The 27,947-nt window shown below is 49.3% G+C and overlaps 2 protein-coding genes across 3 annotated transcripts in view; one reads left to right on the top strand and one right to left on the bottom strand.

Moving 5' to 3' along the window:
• mtrex (Mtr4 exosome RNA helicase) overlaps positions 1-711 on the top strand; it is a 28,675-nt gene extending 27,964 nt beyond the window's left edge. The window contains exon 27 of the mRNA XM_066711616.1: positions 185-711. Coding sequence (XP_066567713.1) covers positions 185-237 — 53 coding nt within the window. The 3' untranslated portion in view covers positions 238-711. The remainder of the gene's footprint in view (positions 1-184) is intronic.
• Positions 589-26,917, bottom strand: plpp1a (phospholipid phosphatase 1a). 2 transcript variants are annotated; one of them, XM_066711617.1, is made up of 6 exons: positions 26,520-26,917; positions 17,588-17,742; positions 7,972-8,252; positions 6,024-6,081; positions 1,841-2,017; positions 589-1,000 (listed from the first exon to the last, which is right to left on the bottom strand). In XM_066711617.1, the coding sequence occupies exons 1-6, from the start codon at positions 26,575-26,577 to the stop codon at positions 875-877; spliced, it is 855 nt and encodes a 284-aa protein (XP_066567714.1). In that variant the 5' UTR covers positions 26,578-26,917; the 3' UTR covers positions 589-874. The 2 variants fall into 2 exon arrangements, with proteins under 2 accessions (XP_066567714.1, XP_066567715.1); XM_066711618.1 differs by lacking the exon at positions 17,588-17,742 and adding an exon at positions 10,073-10,224 and having other exon boundaries at positions 26,520-26,915.
• Between the last annotated feature and the right edge of the window lie 1,030 nt (positions 26,918-27,947).

A 27,947-nucleotide genomic window follows, 5' to 3' on the forward strand; every position in this document is an offset into this window, starting at 1 on the left:
CCAATCGCAGCCCTCCTTCGCCGAGTGCCCGGAGGCAGGGGAACACGTGCGTTTCCACACGTCGGCTCTGGACGGGGCAGTTCTGCGTCTTTATAACGGAGGTGTTGGAGGTGGCTCCTCGAGAGGAGTTGGGGAGCCGTGGGGGTATAAAACACTAAGCTCATGTTCCCCTCTTGTCTTGCAGGCATCACGAAGATCAAGAGGGACATCGTCTTCGCTGCCAGCCTGTATTTATAAGAGACGCACTGTTCTGTTTTTTAACGCACATTCTGGATAATGGATAGTTATTTGTAGTGTTATTTGCTCCTGGTCTATTTATTTTAGATTTGCGAAACAATACACTAAAATCAAACGCAACCCCTGGCCTGAGCCTCACTGTCCCACCATGAACCGACCCTTCCTCTGCTGGCCGGGACCCCTGCAGCGTGGCTCCTTCCCAGGGTGCTGCTGTGCATCTCATCTCACAGGCCTCTCTTTACCAGTGTCTGAGTATGAAGTTTGTACTGCACATCTATGACTGGAGCGCACACGCGTGTGCAGCTGCAGCCTCCGACAGAACCATGTTTATTTATAGTCACTCACAATCACGACAGTGGAGAACTTTATTTTATTTTTCTTCATGTTAATGAGCGTGATAAAATTCAAAAAGCTTAAAACAGATTTGTACATAAAGTTTTAACATGATTTTAATAAAAAAAAACAAAAAAACAATCCTGCGTATTAATTGTTTTTCTTAAAATGAATGTGTAAAGAAGGTGCCTTTGTGAGTATAGTTCCATAACGGTGGTGTTGAGGGGAAAGAGCGAGATACACAAAGCAGCAGAGTCCCGCCGCGGCCCCGACTGGTACAGTCCGCCCGGCCGCTCCGTGGGCCCTAGCGCGCGCTGCCGTAGTGGTTGCCGTTGGTGGGGCTCTCGTTGAAGGTCGTGTGGGGGATCTCCTCCTCCTTCGCAGGGACCGTCGCCGCCCTCGACTTGAAGAAGTCCGACACGAACACGACCTGCAGGGGAGAAGGAGCTGGTCACGCAGGACGGGAACGGTCGCACTGTCCGTGTAAAGCAGGGCTTCTCAACGCTGCTGGACTGAGCGCTCTGACTTCACTGATCCTTAATAATCTGCTCAGATTAATTAAAGAGCAAACTTGTCAACAGTGTTTACAGTGCAGTGTGCAGTTCTTTGTACAATTCTATACTTCACACCCTACTGTTTACTGTTCCAAAGATACCACAAGCGGCTCATTCAGGGTCACTGCGGGTCACAGGAGCGGGGCTTTACGACCCTGCCTTCATTCACTGATTGATGTTCTGTAAACACTGGGCCATAACAAATCCTTTCAGCAGCTACAGCACTGGTAACAACTGACAACCATCTCCGCCTTTTGTGTTCCAGTGGGAAATGATGTACAGAGTAAAAATGACTGGATTACAGACATCTGGAAGCACTGGCTGCAGCTCCGTCACTGGTTCTCAGGCCCAGGCCTGGAGAACGCTCAACTGAACTCAGTTTGCTCACATTTGACTTTTGTAAACAAAAGTGTGTAACTGATAAAAATGTGGTTCCTTAATGATGTTACTTTTTATACTCATCTTAAAACCCCTACTGTTTAAAATAATTAAACTGCTCTGATTTAGGAAAGTATTAGTTCAATTAAAGGTTCAATTAAGTAATTAACAGCTCAGTTAGAACAAGAACCAGCAGGACAGGGGCTCCTGGAGGACCAGCACCGAGAACCCCTGCTCTGATGAAGGCTCCTTCCAGTCACTATCACCCCTCAGACGGGAGATGGCTAACTGCCATCAGGGATCTTTCTGAGGGTTGACCCTGAGGCTCAGGGACTCACGATGAGGATGGCCACGGCCGCGCCCTGCAGCATGCCGGTCAGCACGTCGCTCCAGTGGTGCTTGTAGTCGGAGACCCGGGACAGCCCCACGTACACGGCGGCGGCGATCAGCAGGAACTGCAGCGTGGGCCGGAGCAGCCGGGCCCAGTCCTCCAGCATGCGGGCCTGGAGGTACAGCTACAACGACAGAGAGGCGCGAGTCACCACACAGCTCAGCAGTTTAACAGCAACGGCGCGCTCATCCGCAACTCTCATCCGTTTCTGCGACAAGAAAACCCGTCCCACCCCGATGCCCGTCAGGAACCCAGAGTGACCGCTCCTTCGCACATACACACACCGAGACACATGCACACGCGCACGTACATGCATGCACATAAACACACAGAGACACACAGAGACGCACGCACGCATGCATGTACACACACACACAGAGAGAGGGAGATGCAGTGATGGACACCTGACACTTCAGAGACTCAGCCCAGCGCCCCTCAGAGCTCACTGGAGAACTGAGCCTGACGATTAGTGTCAGAAAAAATACATTTAGATTTAAACCATGAAGACAGGAGGTCCCTCGTCACTGTCATTCTGAAGTCTATTAATCTGTGCTCACTGTGTGCAGTTTGTACACGGGCTTCTGGAGGGGAGAACACAGAAAAGCCGCCAGAAATATAATAATTACAGTGCCGCGCTGATGTAGGGCGGCCCAGCGCGGCAGAGCAGCGAGGAGGAGCGCCGTCCGGGTCCGGAATGGGAGGAATGCTCGGCCTGGAGGAGATCGGTGCAGGGTCCTAAAGGGAGCCTCTCTCTCTCTCTCTCATCTGTCAATGGACACCTGTGTTTAACTTTTTCTTTTCCAACTGAATGTTAATATTAAGATGTTTCTCCACTAAAGAATTTGATTCCCAATCTGCTTGTGCAAGAGCTGGCACGTCCCCCCCGCAGTGAAAACACGCGACTATGAAATGTGACTTTTCATTTTAGAACTTCAGACAGTGTCCAGTCGCGAGGAGCCCATTCGCCCCATCGTGCTCGTTTGGTGTCCATTAATAACTAAGTGATCAAGGATCCTATCCAGTCTGTTTTTGAATGTTCCCAAATTGTCTCTTCAGCCTCATCGCTGGGGAGTTTGTTCAGATTGTGACGCCTCTCTTTGTGAAGAAGTGTCTCCTGTTTTCTGTCTCGAATGCCTTGAATCCCAATTTCCATTTGTGTCCCCGGTGCGTGTGTCCCTGCTGATCTGGAAAAGCTCCTCTGGTCTGAGCAGGCCGCGCTCTCCCCGTGGCTCTGTGTTGCTGTCGGGACAAGCCGTCTCCTGCATGTTTTGTTGGTATTGCAGCTCAAATCGTATCATTATTATTAAAGCCCAGGTTGTGTACAAGCTGGAAAAAACATCAGCCCCGAATTCCAGAGCCGGAGAGTTTAGCATCGGGCTGCGCAGGAAGATGGGCTCCACCTGCAGCTTCAGAGCCCCCGAGTGACACTGACAGAGTCACTGTCCTACAATCAGACGAGTCTGTCTCCTAATTAAACTGCCACACATCTCCGTTTAAAAACAAAAATGAACATCTGAAGTTGCAGGTCTCGGGGGGATTCCTCTCGGTGGGAACGTGCGAGTCCCTCGTGCTTTAATGGGGCGTTGACCACATTCCTCTCGCAGTTAAATATAAATTGCATCTTAAGAAAACTGCAGCCTGCGAAGGAAACGGCTAAATACCGGTTTCCTATGATTACAGAAACTTTAATCCCTCAAGACTGTCATCAGATCGATTTTATTTAGAGACGCCACAGATCTCAAACGCATCTAAAAATAAGTAATAAGTCTTTTATTATTGAATCAGACTGAATGCATCAACATTTAAACTCATATTGATGTGCGAGTCGGGGGAGGGGCTACCATAAAGGAAATTGCACAAAAAGGCTGAGAGAACGACACACAGCGGCGTCAACATATCGGCAGCCCAGACTGGGACTCTCACTTGTGTGGCTCACCAACCTGTCGAGCCCAAGACTAGAAGCAATGCTTTTCTGTTTTGAGAGAGAGAGAGAGAGACAGAGAGCGAGAGCTGCCGAATGGAAACTTGGAGACTCGCCCCCGGGGTGTAAAGCGATGCAGTCTCCTTGTTTTACAATGTGTTCCCAATTAACACGCCCAGAGATCAAAGGCCCGGGGGCGCGTGTCCTTCGCAGGCCACACCACTCAAGTTTTCCAGTTTCCCCTCTAACTGCTCTCTACACCCGCATCACAACAAAATATGCATGCCAACACCGAGCAGAGTCCCGGAGCAAAATCTGCTTCATATCGGCGGAGAAGGCAAGATTTTAAAGCTTTTCCTGCTGTATTAGATTGGTTTTCTTTTTTCCTCCCGCTGATCCATGCAGTCCGTGCGGGAAACGACATCAAGGTGCTGTAAATTAACTTCATGCTCAATTCTGGGACATGAGGATTTTTTTATTTTATTTCCACGTGGAAGTCATTTGGTTCCTCTGTATTCAATCCACAATTCATATTAATGAGAGTGCCCCCCCTGTCCGTTCTTCCGGTCGAGAGACTCCCGTGTGAAACTGTGATGGTCTGTGTATCGACCACATCAAACCAGAGGAGCTTTTCCAGATCAGCAGGGACACACGCACCCGGGGACACAAATGGAAATTGGGCTTCAAGGCATTCAAGACAGAAAACAGGAGACACTTCTTCACACAGAGAGGCGTCACAATCTGAACAAACTCCCCAGCGATGTGGCTGAAGAGACAATTTGGGAACATTCAAAAACAGACTGGATAGGATCCTTGATCACTTAGTTATTAATGAACAGCAAACGAGCACGATGGGGCGAATGGGCTCCTCTCGATTGGACACTGTCTTATGTTCTTATGTGAAGGCAGAGTCCCACGCGAGGAGGACACCGTGGAGAGGACAGAGCCGTGATGGGAGGCTGCGGCCATGTCCATGTGGGTGCCAGTGCGTTTACGGGGGGAGACACTTCACGCGCTGTGTTCTGTGATTAAGGCGTGATCTCGACACACAGGGACCGCGTGAGGTGAAGACAGCCTTGTTTTGGTATTGAAAACGTGTCCTTCGGATCAGATCTCACTGTCCAGCAGGCCGGGCGTCCCGTCCTGTCGCGCCCCCCTCAGCAGAGAGGATACACAGATCACGAGGCAGAAGTGCTTTAGCGGCACTGGAGGGCCATTGCGAAAGCCTGTATCGGTGTCTTCTGCAGTGTGTAATCATTGCGTAACAGACGGAGATTGCGGCTCGGTCTCACGAGGCGGTGCAAAGTTCTGCTTTCCAGCCGAGCAGAGCACCCCCCCTTACAGGGCCTCAAAAAATAACTGCCGCCACTGAAACCAAAACAGTTTATTCTCCTCGCCTCACTTTCAAATGACCTACATTTCTCTCTCTCTCTCCATGGAGTAGAGAGGGAAGTGTGTAATGCCACTTTTACCACAGGACACTTACATCTGGTTGGGAATTTTTGTTTATATTTTCTGAAGCGGAAGCGACGGCTGACGGGAGAAAAGGCTTTAATCGGTTACAAACACCGGGGTGTTCGGTGAGTGAAATGATGAATCCGTCACGCATCAGGAATGCTCTCGCAGCGCTTGGCCGCACAACTCAGGATCTGAGGGAGTGAGGATCCCTGGACCTCTGGCTGCAGTGGAGACGGACAGGAAAAACTATGAAGGCCTCCTACAAAACCTCGTCTCTCATCTAACCACAGCTTAGGGAACCCAAAGTGGAGGAAACCGTGTCTCCGGAGACTCGTCGTGCAGGGCGGGGCAGGGAGTGTGTAAAGACTACTTGCTAATTGGCTGCTCTGTCAATGTTTTTTTAGTTTTAATGATCTTTGATTCTTTAATCGCTTTAGGAGGTTGTGGTGCGTTTGCCGAAGTCTCTTGTTGTGCAATGAACAGGCTTTCCTAGGTGTGAGAAACGCGGCAGCAGGCTCCCGACGCCCCGATCCCGCGGCCCGTCCGTCTCCCGCCCCCCCCTGGAATGAGGTGGAGAACCACTGCCTGGGCGGGTCACCTGTGCGTTGTGTGTCACCACGAGGGAGCGAGCAATGTGCGACTCTCACGCACACGCACACACCCACCGATTAAAATAAACTAAAATGAGAACAATGAGGTGAAACATGAGGTGGTGCACAGGAAAGGAAATAAATGAGCAGTGAATACTTACAGCCAGGAACAGCATGCAGTACATCGAGAACGAGGAGTGGCCGGAATAAAAGGAGAGTCTACGACACAAAGACAAAACAGTGGAAATATTTGTGGTTAAAAATGCATTAAGTGAAGTAACTAATTGGCAGCTAACGAGCTGAACAATCAGACCAGCTCTGGTGCCTGAGGACTTCCCCATTTTAACTGAAAGTGTTCTCTATATATTACTGTTACTCATTTATCTACAGATCTACATTTTGTTTTTTTATTCCAGGAAATGTGCCGCAGATGTAGAGCTCCGGCGCTGGCAAAGTAAAAATACGGTCAAGTACTTAAAAACAAACATCCAGATGTTTCTGAGTCCAGCTTACGTCCACACTAGACAAGGCCTGGGATATGATGTAAACGTATCCCTCGGACAGATGTTTCTGCTCCTCACAGCGTTTGTAGAAAGCGCTCTATAAGCACTGTAGTACTACAGGGAACACAAATCTGAAAGGGCTAGGACTGAGACGCAGTCTGAGCTGGCATTGTGGTGTTGTTGGAAGCACAGGGGACTGGTTACACTGCTGATCCAGGTGTGTTGAGAGCTGAACTGTCAGGCGCTCGAGCCGAGTAGTTTAGCAAGATTATACACAAACACACACCCACAGCCCTGCTAAATATAGCCGGTCAAGATTCTGTGAATTCTTCAGAGTCTGAAGCCATATTTTCAGAGCCCGACATTACAGCAGCATATTCAAATGGAGTCGGAGATCTTTTAAAAGCGTCTGTAACTGCTGGATCCTGGCCGGCTGCTTTGTATCAAATGCAGCCCAGAACTGTTTGACATTACAGGCGTTGGTGGGTTTATTAGCTTGTCTTGGTCAATTTAACTTCACAGCAAACTCGTGACACAAACATCTGTGTTTTAGCGGTATTGTGTAATTTCTACTTTATTAAAGACGCCTGTAAATGTTTTACTCAGTTGAGGAAAACAAAAGTTATACGATGCGTCTGACTGGTAAAGGCACTTATTTGACATGCATGTTGTCAAAGATGAGCATTTAGGGGGACATCCTCCGAGCGCACGTCTGGGTCATCACAGCGAGGGACACGGCGCACACGCGTGACGCCCACCTCTTTGAAAAGCACAGAGAGACATGCTCCTGGCCAAACAAGGGACTCGAACGGACACCCCTCTCGGCCCCGGGGCCCGTCAGCGCCGCCGGCTCACGCTTGGGTTTCCAGTGGTTTTGCTGTTCCCACTGCATCAATGAGAACTGGCACATGTGCTCCCAAAACAAACATGCCAGCCGGAGACCAGCCAGAGGAATGGTTTTCCAACCATTAAGTCTCGCCACAGTGCCGTCTTACAGGGAGCGAGCGGCGCGACTTCAGGATCGCACTGAAATATCATCCGAACACCCTTCTGGGCTCACCGCTTTGAGGTGCCTAACGGCAGGCGGGTGCTTCCAGGCAGCCGAAACCCCACGCCACCGCCGAGACCGTACTCTGGTCTTACAAACGGCACGAGGAAACCTCACTTTATATCTCATGATGTCATTTAATAACTCAGTCATGCGTGTCAGATGCTTTTCCTCCCCCTCTCCTCCTTCTAAAACTAATCCCATGGCTTTCAGAGTGCAGCTGTTGGGATACACTGCCGAGAGCGCGCCAGTCCAGCGCCCGGACGCGGTTCACCATCCTTCCCCGCACACCTGCTCTCCGGCAGCCGTGAGAAGACCACAGATCCAGTGTGTGACAGGGGACACGTCTGTGTGCCACAGGAAAACAAACACGCAGACGCTGCCGTAGACAGAAGCTCACAACAGAGGGTACAATGGGATGACGAGGTATTTGCACAGCGAGGGAAGAAGGTGCCGGAGAAACACAAGTTATTAAAGTGCACTGATTAGGCCAGGATGGGAATTTCTTTTATAAGAAGGGTCTAAAGGGAGTGTGGGTGGAAAGGCAGCCCGTCTCACCTGGCCTCGTTCACCATGGTCTTGTCCCCGGTGCAGGTGAAGTTCTCGATGTACCCCGCCTGGCAGTTGATATCTTTCCACACCGGCCTGCACACGTCCAGGAAGTGAGGCCTCAGCCGGCCGATGGAGTACTTGGCAATGTCCGTGAGAGACTGGCTCATGGCCGCCCCGAACACAAAGGTGCCCAAGGCCTTGTAAATACACGTCACATAGTTATTTTTGAAACGGGAGTTTGAGCGGATGCGTTTAAAGTGCACCGACAGGGCTTCTCCTACGATCATCTGCAAAAAAGTGAAGACAGTCGTTAATCTCATGACACACGGGCGCCGCGCGTCAAGCACAGTGTTGCTGATCCAATCAATTTTTGTAAGCACATGCGTTCCCATTTCCAAGACAGAGAGAGAGAGAGAGAGAGAGAGAGAGAGAAAGGTTGTGAAAAGACAGGACAGTTCTCTGGTTTCATGCACACATGACATCTGATGATTAAAGCATTACACAATGTTTTTAGGAACTTGAGGCCAATATACTCATAGTGGTGACAAAACCAAGTTAGAAGACAATCACACAAAGCTTTATGGAAAACCGAACGACAACAACAACAACAACAAATCAAACAGCGGCTGTTCAGAATGCAGCGATTACTGTACTCTTACACAACAATGTCTTTTAACACACAGTCAATTGAATGGAGAACCGGTCCAGGTAACAGTTTTGCTGATGAAAGACATCCATTGTGAGTCAAGACACAAGATTGACTGAAACAGACACACACTCGTATCGTATCTCCTTGATGTGAAAGGAAGACGAACAAACAGGACTGTCAGTGCAGTGTGCGTGTGTGTCGACGGGATAGTAAAGCAGAAACACAGCTTCCTGTCCGTCTGCTCGAGCACTTCCGATAAAGAAATGCTTTGAGAACAGTTTTTAATAGATGAGAAGACATTGTTCATAGAGAACAGGCATAGATTTCTGACTCCTCTTTCCAAACATTTAATTATCCCATTGATCTATGGCTATGGCTCAGTATTTTATATGAAAACGCACTAGTTTAAAAGCAGACGTTTGCAAAAAAACCTGTGCACCAAGCAGGACAAGTCTGGTCTGTGACTGACGCATACAGAGAGAGTCCCCTTCACAAGGGTTCATTACCTTCATGGCTAAACAGTTTGCGTGTCAGCAGATAACGTGGCTCTGTGGGAAACTAGTAAAGGGATGTGGCGTTACAACAAACGAAAGAGTCGTCTTTCAGTTCCCTGGGTCTGTGGAGAACGTGTCGCTGGATGATCAACTAAGTTCACAACTACCTGGTCTGCAGGGCCGCCGTGAAGAACTCGTGTTTGTGTGGCGAGTCTGAAGGGATCGAAGAGCACAGTCTGCAGCAGGATATCTATCTATCTATCTATCTTTCAGTTTCCATGCTGGATTATGCACCCGGTGGAAAGCGTAGGGGCTGTGGGTTCACAGCCGCGCAGGCCTGGTCACTTGGGCCCGGTCAGTGTGGGTGTGACGCCCATCGCTGGCCCAACGGTGTGGAAACCAGACACGGGAGTTACTTTTATCGGTCAGCTGTCCCTCACTGGCAATCCAATCACTGAATAAAGCATGAGAGTTTAAACCCTGAAGCTCCTCTTTCTTTTCTGTGTGACTAGGTGTCACCGTCGTGTTATTAGGTCTGAAATGCATCCCTTCAGAACAGCGAAGCGCACATTAATAAGTGCTTCCTTCACAGCATCATTAAACGCTTTCAAATCCAGTTAGAATTAGTAGAATGTATAGCTAAAAAAATGTATAGCTACTCAGTGTCTGTATTCCTCGCATACACAATGCAACGAACAGGAGTCATCAAATAACTGAACACCACTGGATCTAAAGGATCGCAGCTAAATAAAAGGCGTTTCTATCTTCGACGCGTATTGGTTTTTCAGATGGGCGGCACAGGACAGAGAAACAGAGCAGGGCATCACTGGACAGGAAGCAGAGCGATACTTACAACCGAACCACAGTGCTCAAGTGCGGTTCAGGACAAGGCATGGAAAGAGCAGAAGCAGTGAGAGGCGGAAGCAAGGATGTCGTATAATGGAATAAAACAAAAGCCACTTACAATGAGAAGTGTGAGTGGAATCATTATTCCACCCAACAACTGATAGGATATGGTGTCTTCTTTAAGGGGGTACTTGATTGAATCATCGTTACAGAAAAACCCTCTTTTGAACGGATTGTGCCGCGGCGTGAGGATTGCAAATGGCAGTCCAGCTAGCAAAAGCAAATGAGAAAATAAAGGGAAATTAAAAGGGTGGTTTAATCGAAGCCGGGAAAAACCACAGGCCTGGATCCAGGAGTTAACTGGGGTTTTAGGCCACCGAGAACAGAAGCTTCAGCTTAATTTCCTGTGAAGAAAACGTGACAGTGAAAAGGGTCCGACAATAACAGGAGGAGGGTTCAGCAGGACCCCGGCTGCCCGTCATCTTGCCTGATCAAAAATAAAATCAAACATCAAGGGCAGTGGAGGAATTAAATAACCATTTAACACAACAGCTTGAAAACTGAATCTGCGATAACCAGGCATTTCACTCTGACTATATTTGGGTGACAATTTGACAGTACTATCTATCTGTATATATGGAGACGCATGACTGTTGCAGAGTCACGGTCATGTCAGTCATACTTCCCTGAGGTAACCCATGACTGATGTTCATCCCCCGCTTCTGAAGGCTGCCAGTGAGATAGTTTACACCGCCATGACTCGGCCAGATTGGGCCGTCCAGTGTGTGCCAAGGCCCAGTTTGGACATAACTCAATAAATGTGCTGAAGTTAATGCATGTAGACACGTACCGATTCATTGTGTGTTATTGTCTACTACTCCACGGACAATAGACGTGTGTCGTGTGGAAAATAAAGCACCATTGTCATGTTGCTACCTGGCTTAAATTACAGCACTTGCTCAATAGAGCGCTCGGTGCGACAGAGACACAGATCTCGTAATTTGAGTCGTCCTTCGAAGGTGTCGTGCGGAGAGGGACAACACCGAGAACCAGACATGTGACGAGCAGGGACGGAAAGAGAGCAAATGACTCCGCTTCCCCCCCACAGGCCGAGCGCCAGCCTCACCCTGGTGCTCTTGTGGTGTGCTCAGTCATCCCGAGACTCCGCGGTGATCTGAGTGGTTCCTCTGCGTGCCGGTGAACCCCCTCTCGGTCTGCATTGCCCCCACAGCGGAAAGGTGGGATGAATATACTGTCCCCTAACGCATTCCCAACAGCAGTGCCCCCCCCCGGTTTTAAATTATGTAATTGAACCAATGATGTGCTTCAGTAGACCAATTACATAGGTTTCACGCCTGCTATAACGGCCCCTAATAGAGATGGAGACCCTCAATACCAGAAACCAGGACAGACTATTGGGAAATGCGGTACATATTCACAGCAGACCGGACCGGTCCCTTACTGACGAATGTATGGTTTTAATAGACAGCACTCCTCTATGGCACAGACTGCCCCATATGAGTGAGATTATAATGATTAACCTCTTTAATGCGCCCTGGCCTTCGAATAGTCATGGTGCTGTTAATCTGTAATCTTTAAATACAGATTAAGAATATTTTACAGACAGCAATGCATTCATCGCACTGTAACAGACTAACACGGTAAATAAACGATCTGATTGGAGGAAATATGGCTTGGCTAAACCGGGACAGTTTACTGGCACCCGAGTACAGCTGAAGGAAGAGGCAGCACTTTCACACACAGGGCGGTAGACACCGGCCTCCGCAGCGACTCTCACTTCTGTCCTCCAGCGCTTCACGAGGAGCGGGACAGGAAGCCAGGTGAACAGCGTGTGGGCGGCACGCTGCGGTTCTCAAAGCCGGGCTGGTTAGCGTGCTTCGACTCACTGGGTTTCAACCACAAACGTCAGACTTGGAACCGAGACGGTACTTAAAACGAGTCGAAGGTTAATCAGGAGGCTGACGAGCGAGCGGGCCCTGCTGGACACAACAGCCCTTTGTTCCGGGCCAGAGGAACCAACTCCCCAACACATCTTGCATGGAGAATCTCTCAAATTAAGATATTCACTTGGGCACAGTTCACAGATTTACACATGACGCCACGACGAGAGACATACCCCCGACGCACTGCATCATTCAGACACAGCCGTGAACACCAGGTTCGAATGTAAACACTGTTCATGTTGCAGCTAATGCCCACGTCTGCACATAAACGAGTCTCCGCTCCCATAAAGCATCAGAGAAGAGAATGATGGTGGTATTAAACCATTAAAAGCAGAGCTGCAGAACCATACAGCAAACGAAGGCTACACTATACTACGAAAACACTACACAACCTTAGCACTCGGAGAGGAACACAATTTTTTTTTATCCTCTGTCCGAGCAATACTGTTCATCTGTTCTGTAGCTGTGCAGTCAGCAGCGGGATGGTAGCTGCTCACACCGCTGCTCCAACACCGCACGGACCCCTGCCGGCGCTCACCGGTGCGCCCCCCTGAGAGGGAAGTGCGCACTTTGCCGTCGATGACTCCTCACTTCGTGTCTTATCCGTGTCCCCGGCGTGTCTCAGCGTCTGCTTCCCCCTCTGCAGCAGCTCAGCATTCATTGTTCTTGACAATTGTGTGCTTAAAAGGAAGCTATTTAAAGAAAAGCTGCTGACAATAGAGATTCTCTCTCTATTGCCATTGCATCAGGGGCTGCTAAACTATCACCCCTTTCAGGACAAAGCAAACCGTACGCACTGAACCCCGAGGGCGACGGGCGTTGCTGGGGAATTAACGCGCCACTCAGTGTCGTCTTGTTCATTAGGAGCTGCCGGCTGCCCTGATAAAACACTACGCACAGCTGGTAGCCTTTAAAAACCTGTTTTTCTGGCTCAGACGTCCTGCTAGAACTGCTTACTCAAGTTTTCGTGAATAACCGACTCAATTCCGCATGGTTACCATTTGTTTTCCTCTTTCTTTGAAACGTATTGTAGCAATCTGGGACTCTGGGTCTGTTATGCTAATCAGAGGGACTAAAGCATGTCTGCAGGTTAGGCGAAGGGGAGAAAATAGTGTTGTGTGTGGAAAGGCCGGATTGCTCTGGGAAAAAATGGTCGCATCTGCCCCAAGGCACGCTATTTCCATTTGTCGTTTTCTGTGGCCGACGAATCCAGCAGCCAGTTGAGAAGGTGGCAGGATTTTAACGCTATTTTTGATCCACCACCTCAGAGGCTTTAAAAATAAATACTCTCTCCACACACCGGCTCAAACCACACTCAGCCCTGGTCGGCTCCCCGCCACCTGTCCAGATGACCGAGAAACCAGTGCATGGTCCCAACAGAGACGTCTCGAAGGGCCAGTTTCGTTCAGGAGTACTTTTATGCTAGTTTATTGTGCAGACTGGATTCTGGGTACGCTTTAATTTAAAGAAATTGTACTTCTCTGTATTTTTGCACTTATGTTGTAAGTCGCCCTGGATAAGGGCGTCTGCCAAGAAATAAAAATAATAATAATAATAATAATAATAATAATAATAATTATTATTATTATTATTATTATTATAATACGTGAATTGAGTCGGACTTGGGCCGCTCCACTGCGTTGATGTCCTCGTCCTCTCTGAACTCCACAGGGTCACACGGTGCTGCTCTCAGCTGCTCCTTTCTCTGAGTGCATTGTGTTACTTCCCCCATGAAGCGAACACTTCCCATCTCAGAAGTTTCTCCACAGGATTACCGCGCTTCATTTCTGTAAGTCACGTGTCCAAGCAGCCGGCCTGGCATCGCCGCGAGGCACCACCAGACTGCAGGTTTGAGAATGTTTTCAGACGCCGCAAAAAACAAAAGTGAAATGAGTGTCCGACTGCAACCCCAAGGCCGAGCTGTGCTGTCGAACTAGCCGTGGTGGCACAGAGTGCAAGGCCAACGCTTTCCTTAGCCCGGTGCCAAGAAAGATCATATTCAAGCATTTTGCCTTCCTGTTCAGTGAAATATTAACTGATTCGTAGGGACACTTTGTGCACTGGGATCACCAGCGAGAACCGAACACCAAAGTGCCTTCAAACCGTACTGCACAAAAAATGGGAAGTTGACTTTTATTGTTTATATTGTTACCGTTCTTAGATTGTTCATTTCCTTTTGTTTATAATTAGTTCATCATTGATAATCATTATATCATATGTAAGTTTTGTTGAGGATAGACAGTCAAGCCACACACACGTGCACACACGGACACACACACACACACACAGAGACTCACACACGCAGACACACAGAGCTTTTGTAAATATACTCCATGTGTTCATTATTTTTGTATGACTGGATGTCGACAAGGTGCCGTCGCTTTTGATCGTTAAAATCACAACCCTTTACCCCACACTTCAGGTGAGCGGACAGCTACAGGTTAACCTGCATGTAATTTTCTAACAACCTTGTTCCATCCTGTCCGGTGACTGTGGAGAGTTTCTGAAACCCCCGTCCCCCCCGAATCAATACAACGTGCTTCTGAAAGAACATTCCCTGGCATTTCAAACCACAACTCCCCACCTCTAACCAACACACACATTACAATAACGGTGGGACAGACCAACCACATCATGGGGCAGCAACGAACCCCGGGCTGCAGCGACTGACCCAGCAGTGTTTCTGCACAGTGATCGTGTCAACACGGACAGGCGTGTGGCCGCACCCCCCCTCCCATCCGGCTGCCTTCGAGCGACTGACGTTCTCGAGCCAGAGACGCGACCGCAGTGCGGTTTCTCAAGGCTGAGGTTTGTGGTCGAGAGCTCTTGCAATTCGGACTCTTTAAATAGTCTCCCTCTCACACCAATTAGGCCGATTACAGATGAGAACTCGCCGTTTGTTCGTCTTTTTTTCTTCTTTGTGTGCAGCTGGGAAAGTTCTGTCTTCCCTACTCTGGCACACATCCTCTCCCGGAAGGTGAGGAAATGCAGAAAATGCTTTTGTAGAAGCTAGAGAGATGAAGTGGCTCCAAAAGGTCACAATCTCTTTTTATGAACGGACTCTTCATTACCAGTAAAAGCTGCATTCAGAAAGCACCACGTCTAAAGCACGGAGGATGTCGGCAAACGCCTAACTGAAACAAAAACGGATTTATAAGCACAGGTAAAGCTCATGCTACTGTATAGGTCTTTTCATGCGTGTTTTCTTCATGCATGCTCACAAAACCTGCGTTCATTCGGTTCCAAATGCCAGCTGTACCGTTTGTTTGCTTGCTTGTTTGAAGTGGGGACTCATTGTAAATCAGGGCATTTTTAGGTTTTCATCAACATGAAGAGAAGTAAAGAAACACACGTGATCTCCACACTGGAAAGCAGAAGCAGAGATCCTCTCTTCAATACCTTTTAGACCCTGGGCTGAACTCTTAGAGACCCAAAAGCACATCAGTTCAGCAGGGAGGAAGATGAATGTCTGCCACTACCCCCTGGTCCTGGTACAGACAGGCCCATAGACCTCACATCGGTTCTGGAGTGTCACTCTTCTCCAGGTGAGGCCAATAAGCAAATATCTCCACGATTGGAAACTGGTGACCACAAAATACATCCCTCATAAACAAAATAATTAAAGATAATTAATGCTTCACAGACAAGAACACAAATTGTGCCACACGAGATAAAATGTTCACTGCGGTATGAATCAACTTTTACAGCCTTTATCTGGAAATGCATTATGGTGCCCTATATCTGTACAGAGGTGTGGCAATCCCACAGCACCATGCCACCCTGGTTCTGGGACTTTGCCTTATTAGTTAGAGATGCATCCTCTGAACAGGCTCAGCTCTTTGACCACGTCCGAATCTCCTCTCCTCTGAACAGCAGCGCCGCATCATACAACCACAGCCTTTACACTCTGAATGACCTAACAAAGCAGTAAATAAATCAATAAACGCAGGAAATCGAATCTCTGCTGAGAGCTCGTCTTGACCGCGCATGTCAGATGGGCTTCTCAGATCCACGACGTCCCATAAAGGGTTCTCTATTCCCGGTTATGTGATCAAATTCTGCCTTGGGCCGGATCCAAAAGCTGATGGCATCCACTTAGTAAATTAACCCAGCGCAGCCACAACTCTCTCCTGGGGCATTTGCTAATTGGATTAAATCGCTCTGTGCTTCATCAGAGTTTGGGATGCAAAATGTTGGCGTTTCTCTGGAATGGCCTCCTGGATCTCACAGTTTCTCGAAAACAATCACTTTTTTGTACCATTAAGCATCTATTATTAGAACTATCGAATTATTCTACATTGCATTTTGTGTTCCACTAATTTGGTACCCCCCCCCAACCACGCAGAACACACTCTCAACCGTCAGCCCAACGCAGAGGAGCACCGAGTTCGCTTTGGAGACCTGACACGGGTGAAAGCCAGCGCTGCCCTCGTCTTTACCAAACGGATATCCATCGACACCGAGTTCTGTGCCGGCTGGAACCCAACGTGCGTTCAGGACGTCCTTCAGCGAAGTCACTGCCATTCGCACATTCTTTCACATGTTTCTAATAGTCAGGGCTTTCAACGAGACTGACTGGCACCCACAAGCACCAACTAAGCGGGTACGGTGTTTATGACCAGATGTTGGCTCTGCCGTTGTAACTCGGGTCGTATTTCAAATAATATTTTTATTCAGGATGATGTTTAAAACAACAAGACTGCATAAATTCACTCATTCAGAGAGATGAATTCTGGGAACTGTATATCATATACAGCCTAGCTTGTATTACTCCTTGTCATGTAATACCAAACTTAAGCTGTAATATAAAGGATCTGTCAATTAATCAGATCGCATTGAGGAATATAGATCCTATAAAGCAAGCCATGTATAACAGAACTACAATATAAAAGGGGAAATCTAAAACAAGCAAATAATCAATAACCCATCAGTGCCCGGGCTGCACACCCTGCTCACGAAAGCAGACACCAGTCTATATATCCTGCAGCCCTCTTAGTATCACAAAATATGTAACTACAAATACATATTTAAAAAGCGAAGCATGCAAAGTGGTTTTACTCAAGTCTTTTTTTCCATGTCTCAAAAACCACGCAGCGGACATGATGTCAACCGCCCCCCCCCCCCCCCCGAGTCTCTTTTTCACATGCAAACACCAGAGAAGCCTTTGTTTCAGAGGCAGGAAGGAAGGCAAATCAGCAAGTGATGAAAACTTCAAAAGACCCCCACCAACTCACAGCCAGCGCCCCCGTCTCCAAGAGCGAACAGCAAGGCCTACACGGCTACAAGACACTCGTGTGCAGGGGGCTCAAGTAAGCACAAAGCTGAGTCCCTTTAGAAACCCTCCTCATGTGGGACGTCTCGGAGCCGTGTTTAAATGGTATTTATAGACCGCACCTGCCAGAAGACTTCTGTTGGAGCTTTAAAACACAAAACTCCCCATGCGTGTCAGGCCGACGCCAGGCCAGCCTCCCAGATTAAAGCCGTGGACGACTATGTCCTGTGCTTAAGACCGCAGTCTGGTCTCTACATCTTGCTCAGCCATGCGGTGGAAACGGTCCTTTACAAGCGGTTCTGCTGGCACTCGCCGCTCGACACTTGCTTGAGCCCCCCGCCATGCAGCATGCACCTCTTCAACCAGCTCCCTCGCCTGGCGGGGTGGAGTTACTTACAGAGGAAATGGGCAGCGTGAAGCCCACCGAGTACAGCACCGTGGAGGTGATGGTACTGCTGTGGAACGGGTAGTTTATGCTGTCGTCGTTACAGAAAAAGCCCCTCTGATACGGCTTTATTTTGGCCAGGTTAAAAACGGCCAGCGGCATTCCAGCTGTGGAGGGAAAAGTGGCAAACACATACACAGGTTAAAACGGGCCGCTTTGTCCCGCCTTCCCAGGAGCCTCTCCTCTTGGTTCCTGTCCCCCTGAGCTCTCCGCTGACCCGGACCACTTTATAACCAGCGCTGCCTCGTTGTGAAGGAGCTCTGAGCCACTCCAGGCCGGCCAGGACTCCAGAGCCAGACTAGTGCCGACCTGAACCAGTGTATTTCAATCCGAGATACAGTACAGTGTCCTAAAACACCGGACCGGCACCAGAAGAGGCCCTGCCTGACTCGGGACATTTTATTTTTTTATCAGCACAAACTAAACTACTGACTGTAAATGACCTGCAAACAACATTTTAAAAAAAGGCAGAAACTGTATATCTGTCCCCCTGATTGTGGATCTGTCTGAAGACACCAGGCCGTCGGGGCCCGGCGCTGCTGTGGGTTTGTGGTTTTAGCTGTGGACAGCGGAGGGACCCCTGGCAGAGCAGAGCAGCACTGTGTCGACGCAGATCGCTGTTGTTCTCGTACCGAAAGCCTAGCCCCGTTCCACAGACAAAGGAGACAATTAACATGACTGAACGACCTGCTGTTCGGCTTCCAGTCGCACTGGGGGGGGAGGGTGTTAACCAGGGGATCCAGTCGTCAGTCTTGACCAGCTGTGACTGGAGCTCAGAACCCATTCCCAGGGATTAAAACACAGCCGTGTGTTATAGGGGAAATAAATTACATTTGGAGTCTCCTGATGTGTGGGGGACATTTATTTTCAGCTTGTATTGTGAACAGTAAGATTGACTGTGCTAGGACCGAGCTTCACAAACTGTGCGCGCGCGCACACACACACACACACACACACACACACACACAATGCATGACTGATACAGAACAAAGTTGGGGAAACTGCCTCTTCTTATCTTAAGCCACCTTATCTGCTGCTCTGTTAGCTGTTGTGTTTATGGTAAACCACACCGAGTGTGAGCAGAGCACTTTAAGTTGAATCATGTATTTGTCTTCAAAAATCAATCCTTGATATCTCACAAGAACACCACAGTCACAGCCAGAAGGTGTGTGCGTGCGTGCATGCGTGCGTGTGTGCGGTGGGGAGGGGGTTGCGATTTTGAGAACTGCACAAAGTGGACATTTTTGTTAAAATCGTGAATCCCGTCTCCCGTTGATCGAGGTTGTAGCAATGGCTTTCTGTGCACCTGTGGGACACTGTTGAGTAGCCGTTCACAGTCGCTCTCTCCGACACAGACAGTCGCCAAGCCACGATGGCAGAGATGTAACGACTGGCATTCACGATCTGCATCTTTACAGCTACATCCTACATCGACCGATTGCCAGTTTGAATCTTGCAGGGGTATCCGTTTCGGCTCCATTAGTATAATTGATCACCTCCCCTGGCTTTTATGACTTTGCTTATTTGGATAATGTGCCCACAAGCCTTTGCCAAGTCTACCGTCAGTGTCACAACCCGCTTATCTTAAAGGAACGACCTTTCCAGTAAAATGCAGCGTCACAAAGCCAGAGCAAACAAATATAATGTATAGGCCTACTTTTCTTACATTTGCTTTAGCACCTGCAGCCTGCCCTGTTCTTTCAGCTGTTCATGCTCCTCTCAGATTACAGTCAAAACAGACTACTCAAACCCTATGTTTACTGCAGCCCGGTCTCTCGCAGATTCCTCCCCTCCCCCCAGATCACGAGCTGCCCTCTCCGGCGTTTGACAAGCACACTGCTCGAGCGCCTGGCCGTCGCCAAACATTCGACACAAAGCGAGGCTGAGGATTTTAATAAGATCGTATTAAGAAGAAGCGGTTTCTGTACTTGCTGTAAAGGCATTATACATACTTAAGATGCTTAACCTTTAGAAGAACTTCCATTCTGAATCAATTAGCAGTCACAGGATTTCATCTGGCTAAACCTCAGGGTATTTCTCAAAATATAACCGCCTGTGGGTCGCGTCCCGGGCTGGGATAGCAACACTCTGTGTGTAGCGTGTAAAGCCGAAGCCGATACGTGTGCCGCAGCCCTGGACGGTGCGGTAATCTGGTAAGAACGGCAACGTCTCCGTTTCTGAGACACTGACCTGCTGACTAGAGGAGCCAAGGAACCCGGTGAGCTCTTTAAAGCCTGCACCCGGCGTCAGCAATATACCGCGTTCGAGGAGACAAAACATGTCCTGAATCGTACTGGGAACGCTGGTTCTTCAGGACAAGGCCCACGTGCACTGGGCATCCCATAGCTAAATAAATAAAAGAAACTGTTCTTCCCTGGCGTTGCCGCTAACCTGGAGGGTACAGAAGTGAAATTACATCTGACTCAGAGGGTTTTGCATTTTTTTTGCATGAATGGTTTGCCTCCAGTCAGAAAGTTATCACCCTCTTAAGGTAGGGCTGTATTTACATTTTTTTGTCACGAAGTTCAGCAAGACAGAAGCACAGCAAGACAACATGGGTGCACAAACTGCACCTTTCAGACAGATCTTCCAAGCAGAAGAAAAAAAAGACTCGTTTGGACGACCAGCGTCCGGAGAATAATGTCCGTCCAATCCTGTTCTTATAACTGGGGACGATTAACTGACGTATGAAAGCACTGAAGAAGTCTTGCGCAGTGTTCAAGCTCTGTAGAGATGCCACGCATTTTATTAACAGAGCCCTTTGACACACTTTGCATAAAGATGTCTGACCAGCCGAGCTTTGTTAACCAAATTCAGAGATGGAGGGGGAAAGAGTGAGCAAGCAGGAAGAAACAAGGTTAAGGCAACAGAAACCCAGGAGAGAGAGAGAGAGAGATGCACAGAAGGGTCACACAGGGCTGGCCCAGGACGAGAAACCAGTCACAACGAGGGGTGCAAAGGACCCTATTATTAGCTGTAACAGAAGCAACCCCAGAGGCACTATTGGCGATGGCACGATAGCATTAGCTCCACATTTCTGCTTCAAGAATATTTTTCACGCCACAGAGTCGTGATTCACCTCCCAGCAATGCTGACCCTGCGTGCAGAAACAGTCCGCCGGGCTCCCTGCCCACACCAGCAGCCGTGCAGCGACGTTTTCCGACATGTGGGGATGTTTGGGCCGCCGGGGGAGCGCAGAGAGGATGGCGGGTTCGACGGGCACAAATGCGCCAAAGAAGCAGAACCAAAGCGGACACGTCAGGATGGTGATGGTTTATTAGTTTCCTTGGATCAGAACAAGCTGACGGCACAAAGCTGCGTTTGTACAGGGCATCGAACCAGTACTGTGGGTCTGGCTTTGTTTTTAAATACGTGAACAATATAGCCATTGAAAAGGCAGGAAACCAGCTAGTTGGTAGTGAATCCATTAAATATATTTAAACAATGCAGAAACCCCCCCCCAAGACACACCACTTAAGGCCTTTTATTTCTCAGATTCACGTGGTTTTAGAAGACGTTTTGGGACAGAACTTCTAGAAAGAAACTGAAGACACGGTGACAGTAAAACGACCCACGAGGATTACAATTTCGAATGAAACGTGAAGTAAATCCACTCATTTACACGGTTGAGTTCAGGCGCCTGCCGTGTTTGTTGCGGCACGCGTGGCTCAATCCCGTGTGGCTCTCGGCGTCTCTCGTGGTAGAGGCTCCTGGGGTGTATCACGAGAAACAGGAGGATGCGGCAGGACAGTCGGGCAATCGCACGCGAATGGCGACAACTGGACAGGACTGACATTTGCACAACCCTCCCCAACAAGAAAGCCTCACTCCGGCGTGAATGCCTTTATGTGCGCAGACAGTGGGCCTGTGTTGAGCGCCAGCAGCTGACTCAGTGCTGAACGCTCGGGTGACCCGAAATGGCTCCTTTTTTAGAAGCACAAGATCACCCCCCACCCCCCGGGGGACAGAGACATCAACACAAACATATCCTCTTACTGGATCTCCGCACAAGGCTGTGTAGTGATGCTGTGTTGAAGCTATGCAGCCCTCTGGCCTTCTCTTACAGATGCGTTCATTGAGATTGTGTTTAAAATCGCTGGAATTTGGGCGTTACAACACTGCTAGGACAATTTGCATGACCGGCGTCCGACACACACAGGTTATGTCAGATGCTGTCCCTGAGCAAGACTCGTACACCCCCCTCGTCCCTCTCAACATCCGGATCTAAGCTGCCCACTCACCCTGGAGCCGAGTAAAAGCACTGGCAGGAGACGCGTCAATAAACTCCTAATACAGTAACTCTCGTTAACAGTGCTGTAAACCGTGACAAAGACGCAAAGCCGCAAGGTAAAGCCGCTCTCCTGGCACCTCGGCTCAGCCTGGGGCACGTGGGAAGTAGCGTGTGTTTTAAGATTAGGGCGATTTGATAGGTGATACGGCCCAAGTTACTAAGCTGTTAATTATACTTTCTACACACACCTGTATGATGTGCCAGGATCCAGAGGTATTACGCACACAGTACAAGTATTAATACTGCGGCACGGGGTCACCGGGGCAGACAGGCAGCTACCACATGCTGCGAACCAGGACAGGGACCAGTGTGGACACAGGAAATGTCTGAAAAGTCCTCATGGTTCTGCGTTTGGTTTTTAGTACCTGCTATATTTTACTTATGTTTACATTGTGGCTGTAAATGTCACAGAAAGCGGAGTACCCTTCCTCAAAGTTTCCTTCCTGAACCGCACCCTCCAGAGTTCAATTAAACTAGAAGCCCCGTCATAATAATTAATTATGTCTTCCATCACCAAAATATTTCACCCTCATGTGAACCAGCGCTGTTGCCAGACGTCACTGACAGGCTTCGCATCCATTCCGAGTCCTGACTATTATGCAGCGGACGTTCTTCAGTGAGGGCGACACGCCGGCAGTTTCATGTTGTTTTGCAAACCCTCGGCAAAGACAAGATCGAGGCGTTCACTCGGCCGCTGGCCCGCTGCGAGAACCGTTCTTGCGAGACAGTCACGTGAGGAACACCTCTTATCTGACAAACAGAGGGAACACACAACTCTTTCAAAAGCAACAGTGTTACAGCTCTTCCTGCCGCTGTCCCACAGAGCGAGACGGAGAAGTGCGAACAGGGGGCAGCCGTTCTCGCTTGGAGGATGCGACACAGACGAGGCAGAGCAAAGGCAGAGTTCAAAGCGCAGCCCCGGGGCGCCGTGTACCTGCTTGATCTCTGTAGTGTAAGCTGAGGGAAAGACGATATGAATGGCAGTTCATCCTACAAAAAGCAAGGAATTTAGACGGTTAAAAAAAAATAAAAAATGACGGACGCTCAGTTTGCGCTCTGATTGTGTGGAGTGAAATGTAGGCGAATGCCGGGATGCTTCCCGTTCACACAGCCTGGCTGCGACTTCCCAGGCCTAAGCTGGAAGATTGAATTGTAATCATTGCGTTTCTATGTAGGCGTCTGAGAGCAGATGCATTAACTGGGAGCGTCGATGGTTAATTGTTCGGGGCTGGACCAACCTGCTTTGCATTTCTGTTTCATAAAAATGGAGCCCACCACCGAATGCATCCCTCTCCTGCCCACTCCGGCACGGAAGTGGCAGAACTGAGATTAGAGACGGAGTGGCACCCCGCCCAAACCAGGCTGCCATGGGAGCTTATTTAATGACCCATCTACTCTGGAAGCAGGGTGTTGGGCTGGGTTGAGCGGCAATAAAGTGAGTCTAATGACAGGTGACCTTTGCTCCAGTTATTGCCAAATGTTTTTATTTATACCCCAAATAAACTTTATTAGCTGAAATTGCTATAGATGATCTGGGCAAAGATCAGGATGATAACTTGTACAATATGCCACAGCCATGGCCTTTGCACTTCGGGAAAAGTCCACTCTTACAGAGACGGTGCCTCGCGGTGCCCCGTGTCACAGAGGGCAGTATTTTTTACAGAGAACGATGCCCGAGCTGAAGACGCCTCCACCACCCACGGGCGGCAAGAGAGCAACTGCACCTGCACCTGAGGTCATCCCCTCCTCACCCCTGGCTTCTGCCAATCCCCACAAAGCCGTCCCAGTGCACACACGGCACTGTCTGTACTCACTAGGTCGCAGCCTGTGCCAAGACTGGGCTTAAGTCCCACAGAGCAGGAGGAATCGGATCTGGGTGCACACAGCGTGCAGGTGCCCCGCGTTGGCACAGTGCCCTGAAGGATCAACCGGTCAATCCGTTTTTACTTGGGACAGCACTCTACTTTAACGGAGGTATGAGCGGTGCACAGAAGGAGCACTGCTTCAGAGAGAGAGTCAGGCGTGGGAAATAAGATCAAACCCTTAAAAGCGGCTCTTCTTTCAGAGAGCGGCTGTATACTCACTTACATCACGTCCCCAGAGAGACCCCCACAGCCGGCTTTAATACATTCCCCTGGCCGCAGCACTCTCACACCGATCTGAAGGCCTAATCTTTTCCTTCCCGGAAAAAGAGAGTGTGTGTGTGTGGGTGTGTGGGGGTGTATGGGGGTGAGGTGGGGGGGTACACTGCTTATCACTTCCAGCTCAAGGCCGTTATTCCAAATAACATTATTCATCCAAGTGGAGGCAATTGAAGATGCGCAGCGTGTGAACTCGGGCCAGAAGAGCCCGGACTGAATGAGATAAGCAAGTCGAGTTCGTTCTGCTTCTTTGTTCTCCCAAGACTAAGCGTCTACGTCACATTCAATATTCAGTTGCGTTTACACCGGAAGGCAGCCGGGTCAGTGGAAAGCAGCCCCCTGGGAACCTGCGCAGCGGGAGAGATCGTCTACACGCTCCCCAGCTAACAGGGTTAAATGAGAGAGAGAGAGCTTCCTTCAGTACTGCGGCCCCAGTAATGCAATTAGCAGACTGCAGTCCCGGCCATGCTGTCATTTAAAACCTTCCATACGAGCTTGGTTTGCGAGAGCTAATCTCACAGCTCAGATCGGATCTTCTTTCTCCCCGGGCTGCTAACATGTAAACACGTCAATTCTGCGTACATCTGAGCTTTTAAACCAATCAGCCGGCTGAATGTACAGAATGGATCCCGTGCGGATATCTTTGACAATAGTCATGACTGCGTCCATTGGCAGATTTCAGGAGCAGATCATATTGCAAGGATACATGTATAGTTGTGCGTGTGCTGCCGTGTGATTGATTCATATATATTCCTTACGTCCCAACAACTGTCTTGCTTAATTCTAGCTTTATTAAAACAGGGAACCCCATGTTTTTTCTCAGAAGTCTTGTTAGTAGTGCACACACAAACACAATCTCTCTCCGTCTCTCTCACACAACCACACAACACAATCAAGATGCCTCAGATCACAAAGACAAGTCTTCCATTACTCTGAAACGTATTAAACCGCCCTGAAGATCACACAGTAAGACCGCGGCCTTCGCAAACCCCGCTGGCCTGTGGAACTGCTGATTAACTGGCCCAGAGAGATCCCTGTCATTTGTTCCCCCATTTGCTGAGAAGAAAATGTTCTTCCTCCCGTCCTCCAGAGCTAGTAATTATCGCAAGCACAAGACAAAGAGGACATGCGGTGCGCCCCGGCCACTCCCACACTGGCCGACTGACTGCAGAGCAAGGTCAGGAGCAGCGCTGGAGAGGAGAAGTTCAGCTGCAGTCCAACAACGCCAGGGCGGGCTGCTACACAGACTCACACACCCGCCCTGGAAACCGGCTCCTGTTGTTTACTAGTGCTAGCAGCGCACATGGACAAAGACTGGGGTCCACCTTCACAAAGCCATGTCAACAAAGCTGGGGGCGGAGAATGATGGCGCAGGTTTGGGCGAGGTACACTAAGGTTCCTGCGCTTCTGGTTTTCTTCCAGTCTTTTCCTGCTTCTTGCCTCATGACAGGAACGGAAATGCCCAAATACACGAATGAGTGGCTTTTAAAACTGCCATGTTTATACTCCACTCTGAACACATTCATGACTTGGTTTCAGGGCTTTGGGTTTCGGTCAGAGCACAGACGCAGGGCCGGCTAGATCAGGACCTCAACCACACTACAGCAGCCGATTTCCACACTTCTAAACCGCAACTCGACACAAGGGCTGTAACACAGCGTTCAGAAAAAAGGCAGCTCTGTCAAGATGTCCCCAGAAACGGTGCGAGTGAAGTAAGGTGTGACTTCAGGACGATCCTTTACTCTGGGTTTGACTTGAGAATGATGTCGGTCTATATTAGCAGCCAGGGACCGGCACCAGTCCGTCAGCGGTCACATCAGTCAGCTAATCACAGTGGAGGGGTGTATGATTAACACAGACCCACAGCACCACCATGGCGTGTTACACACAGGGCTGTGAGCTCATGTGTTGATGTGCAAACAGAGAAGAGATGCTGCTGCAGGGGTCTGATGACATGCAAACTGTCGCCTCAGGGAACTGCACAATTCAACCACAGGGATGCGATTTCAAGCGCCGGTGTGAGGGCTGCTGGGTTTTGAAGCGGCTGTGCGGCCACTCTGGACGGGACTGGTGTTAGACCCGTATTACTGCACTGGCAGCCTGCAGGGCTGTGTGATTTAATAACGGGACTGATTCATGCATTATTAAGGTAACTCCCTAGAACTGTGCACTAATGGAGCAGACGTGTTAATATGCGGAGGGGGAAAATGACACCAACTGTTCGGTTTTGTGTTAATGAACAACCCCGGCACCCACCCACACCAATCAATACAGTACTGAATTCTGCCAATAATGATCAATTATTCTCACCCATATAACAGAAAATGCAACACAATAATACTGTATTCTGCCAATTATAACAATATATCGCATGCACACACATATTAATCAATACTATCATGTATGTATGCATGTATGAAAAACACACGCAACCGTGCAGTGAGACACATACCCAGCAGCACGCAGACCAGGTCCAGGACCACGAACGGCACTCCGGCGGCTTCAAACATGGTGGCTCTTCTCAGGGCTCCTATACCAACGATGATCGATCAATCAATCAATCAGTCAATCAGTGCTCCGTGCGGGTCTCCTCGGCTGGCGGCTCAGTGTGCGGAGGACGTCGTGCGTCCAGCCCTGAACACAGGCGGCTCTCACACTCACTCCGGTGCGCCGGTTTGCCGACGCCGGTTAAAAATGAGCCCTGGATTGAAGGTGCGCTGCGGCACAAAGGCGTGCAGATCCCGGGCCGGCCGCTCATCCAGGACCGCTGCTGTGTCGCTGTCGGAGGCGCTGCTGTGTCGGAGCTGCTCCCGGCCGGACTGAGAGGGATGCGCCGCGCCGCGGGATGTCATGCTGCTCGGGAAGCTGCCCGGCGCTGGAGCCCAACCCCACGCCGGCCACGTCAGACGTCTGTGCGTGCGTGCGTCACTGCGTGCTGGGATTTCCCCGCTGCAGGGGGTGCGGTGTGTGTGTGTAAATATGTGTATAAATATATACATAGTTTGGAAAATCTGATTCTGCAAAATGTGGGCACTGTGCACCCTTCACAGCAGCCATCTTCTCTATGCACTGTGTTGCTATATTTCTTGAGCTGGGAATTCTGACCAAAACGTGAAATAAGAACATAAGAACATGAGACAGTGTCCAATCGAGAGGAGCCCATTCACCCCATCGTGCTCGTTTGGTGTCCATTAATAACTAAGTGATCAAGGATCCTATCCAGTCTGTTTTTGAATGATCCCAAATTGTCTCTTCAGCCACATCGCTGGGGAGTTTGTTCAGATTGTGACGCCTCTCTGTGTGAAGAAGTGTCTCCTGTTTTCTGTCTTGAATGCCTTGAAGCCCAATTTCCATTTGTGTCCCCGGGTGCGTGTGTCCCTGCTGATCTGGAAAAGCTCCTCTGGTTTGATGTGGTCGTGCCTTTCATGATTTTGAAAACTTGGATCAAGTCCCCACTTCAGTTCCTCAGTCTCTCAGTAGGACATTCCCTTCAGACCTGGAATAAGTCTGGTTGCTCTCCTCTGAACTGCCTCTAGAGCAGCGATATCTTTCTTGAAGTGTGGAGCCCAGAACTGTCCACAGTATCCAGATGAGCTCTAACTAGTGCATTGGACAGTCTTAATGGACAATGCATGGCTCTCCTTTCAGTCATTTCACTCTGCTAGCAGTACATACATGTAAAATACTGACATGCCCACAGAGCCCAGTGGATGGTGCACAAGGGAATGAATGAACAACATGGTATTTGATGAGTGACGCTTACATGCACAGGCATAGACATCTTTCAAAACAAGTGAAGGCGCCAAAAAAGCACTTCCCAGCAGCCTGCCCCCCGTGGAGCCAAAGACAACAATGCTGTGCAGGCAGAGGAGGACACGGC

This window comes from Amia ocellicauda, chromosome 8, assembly GCF_036373705.1.
Source record: "Amia ocellicauda isolate fAmiCal2 chromosome 8, fAmiCal2.hap1, whole genome shotgun sequence".
In the NCBI taxonomy this organism is placed as follows: domain Eukaryota; kingdom Metazoa; phylum Chordata; class Actinopteri; order Amiiformes; family Amiidae; genus Amia; species Amia ocellicauda.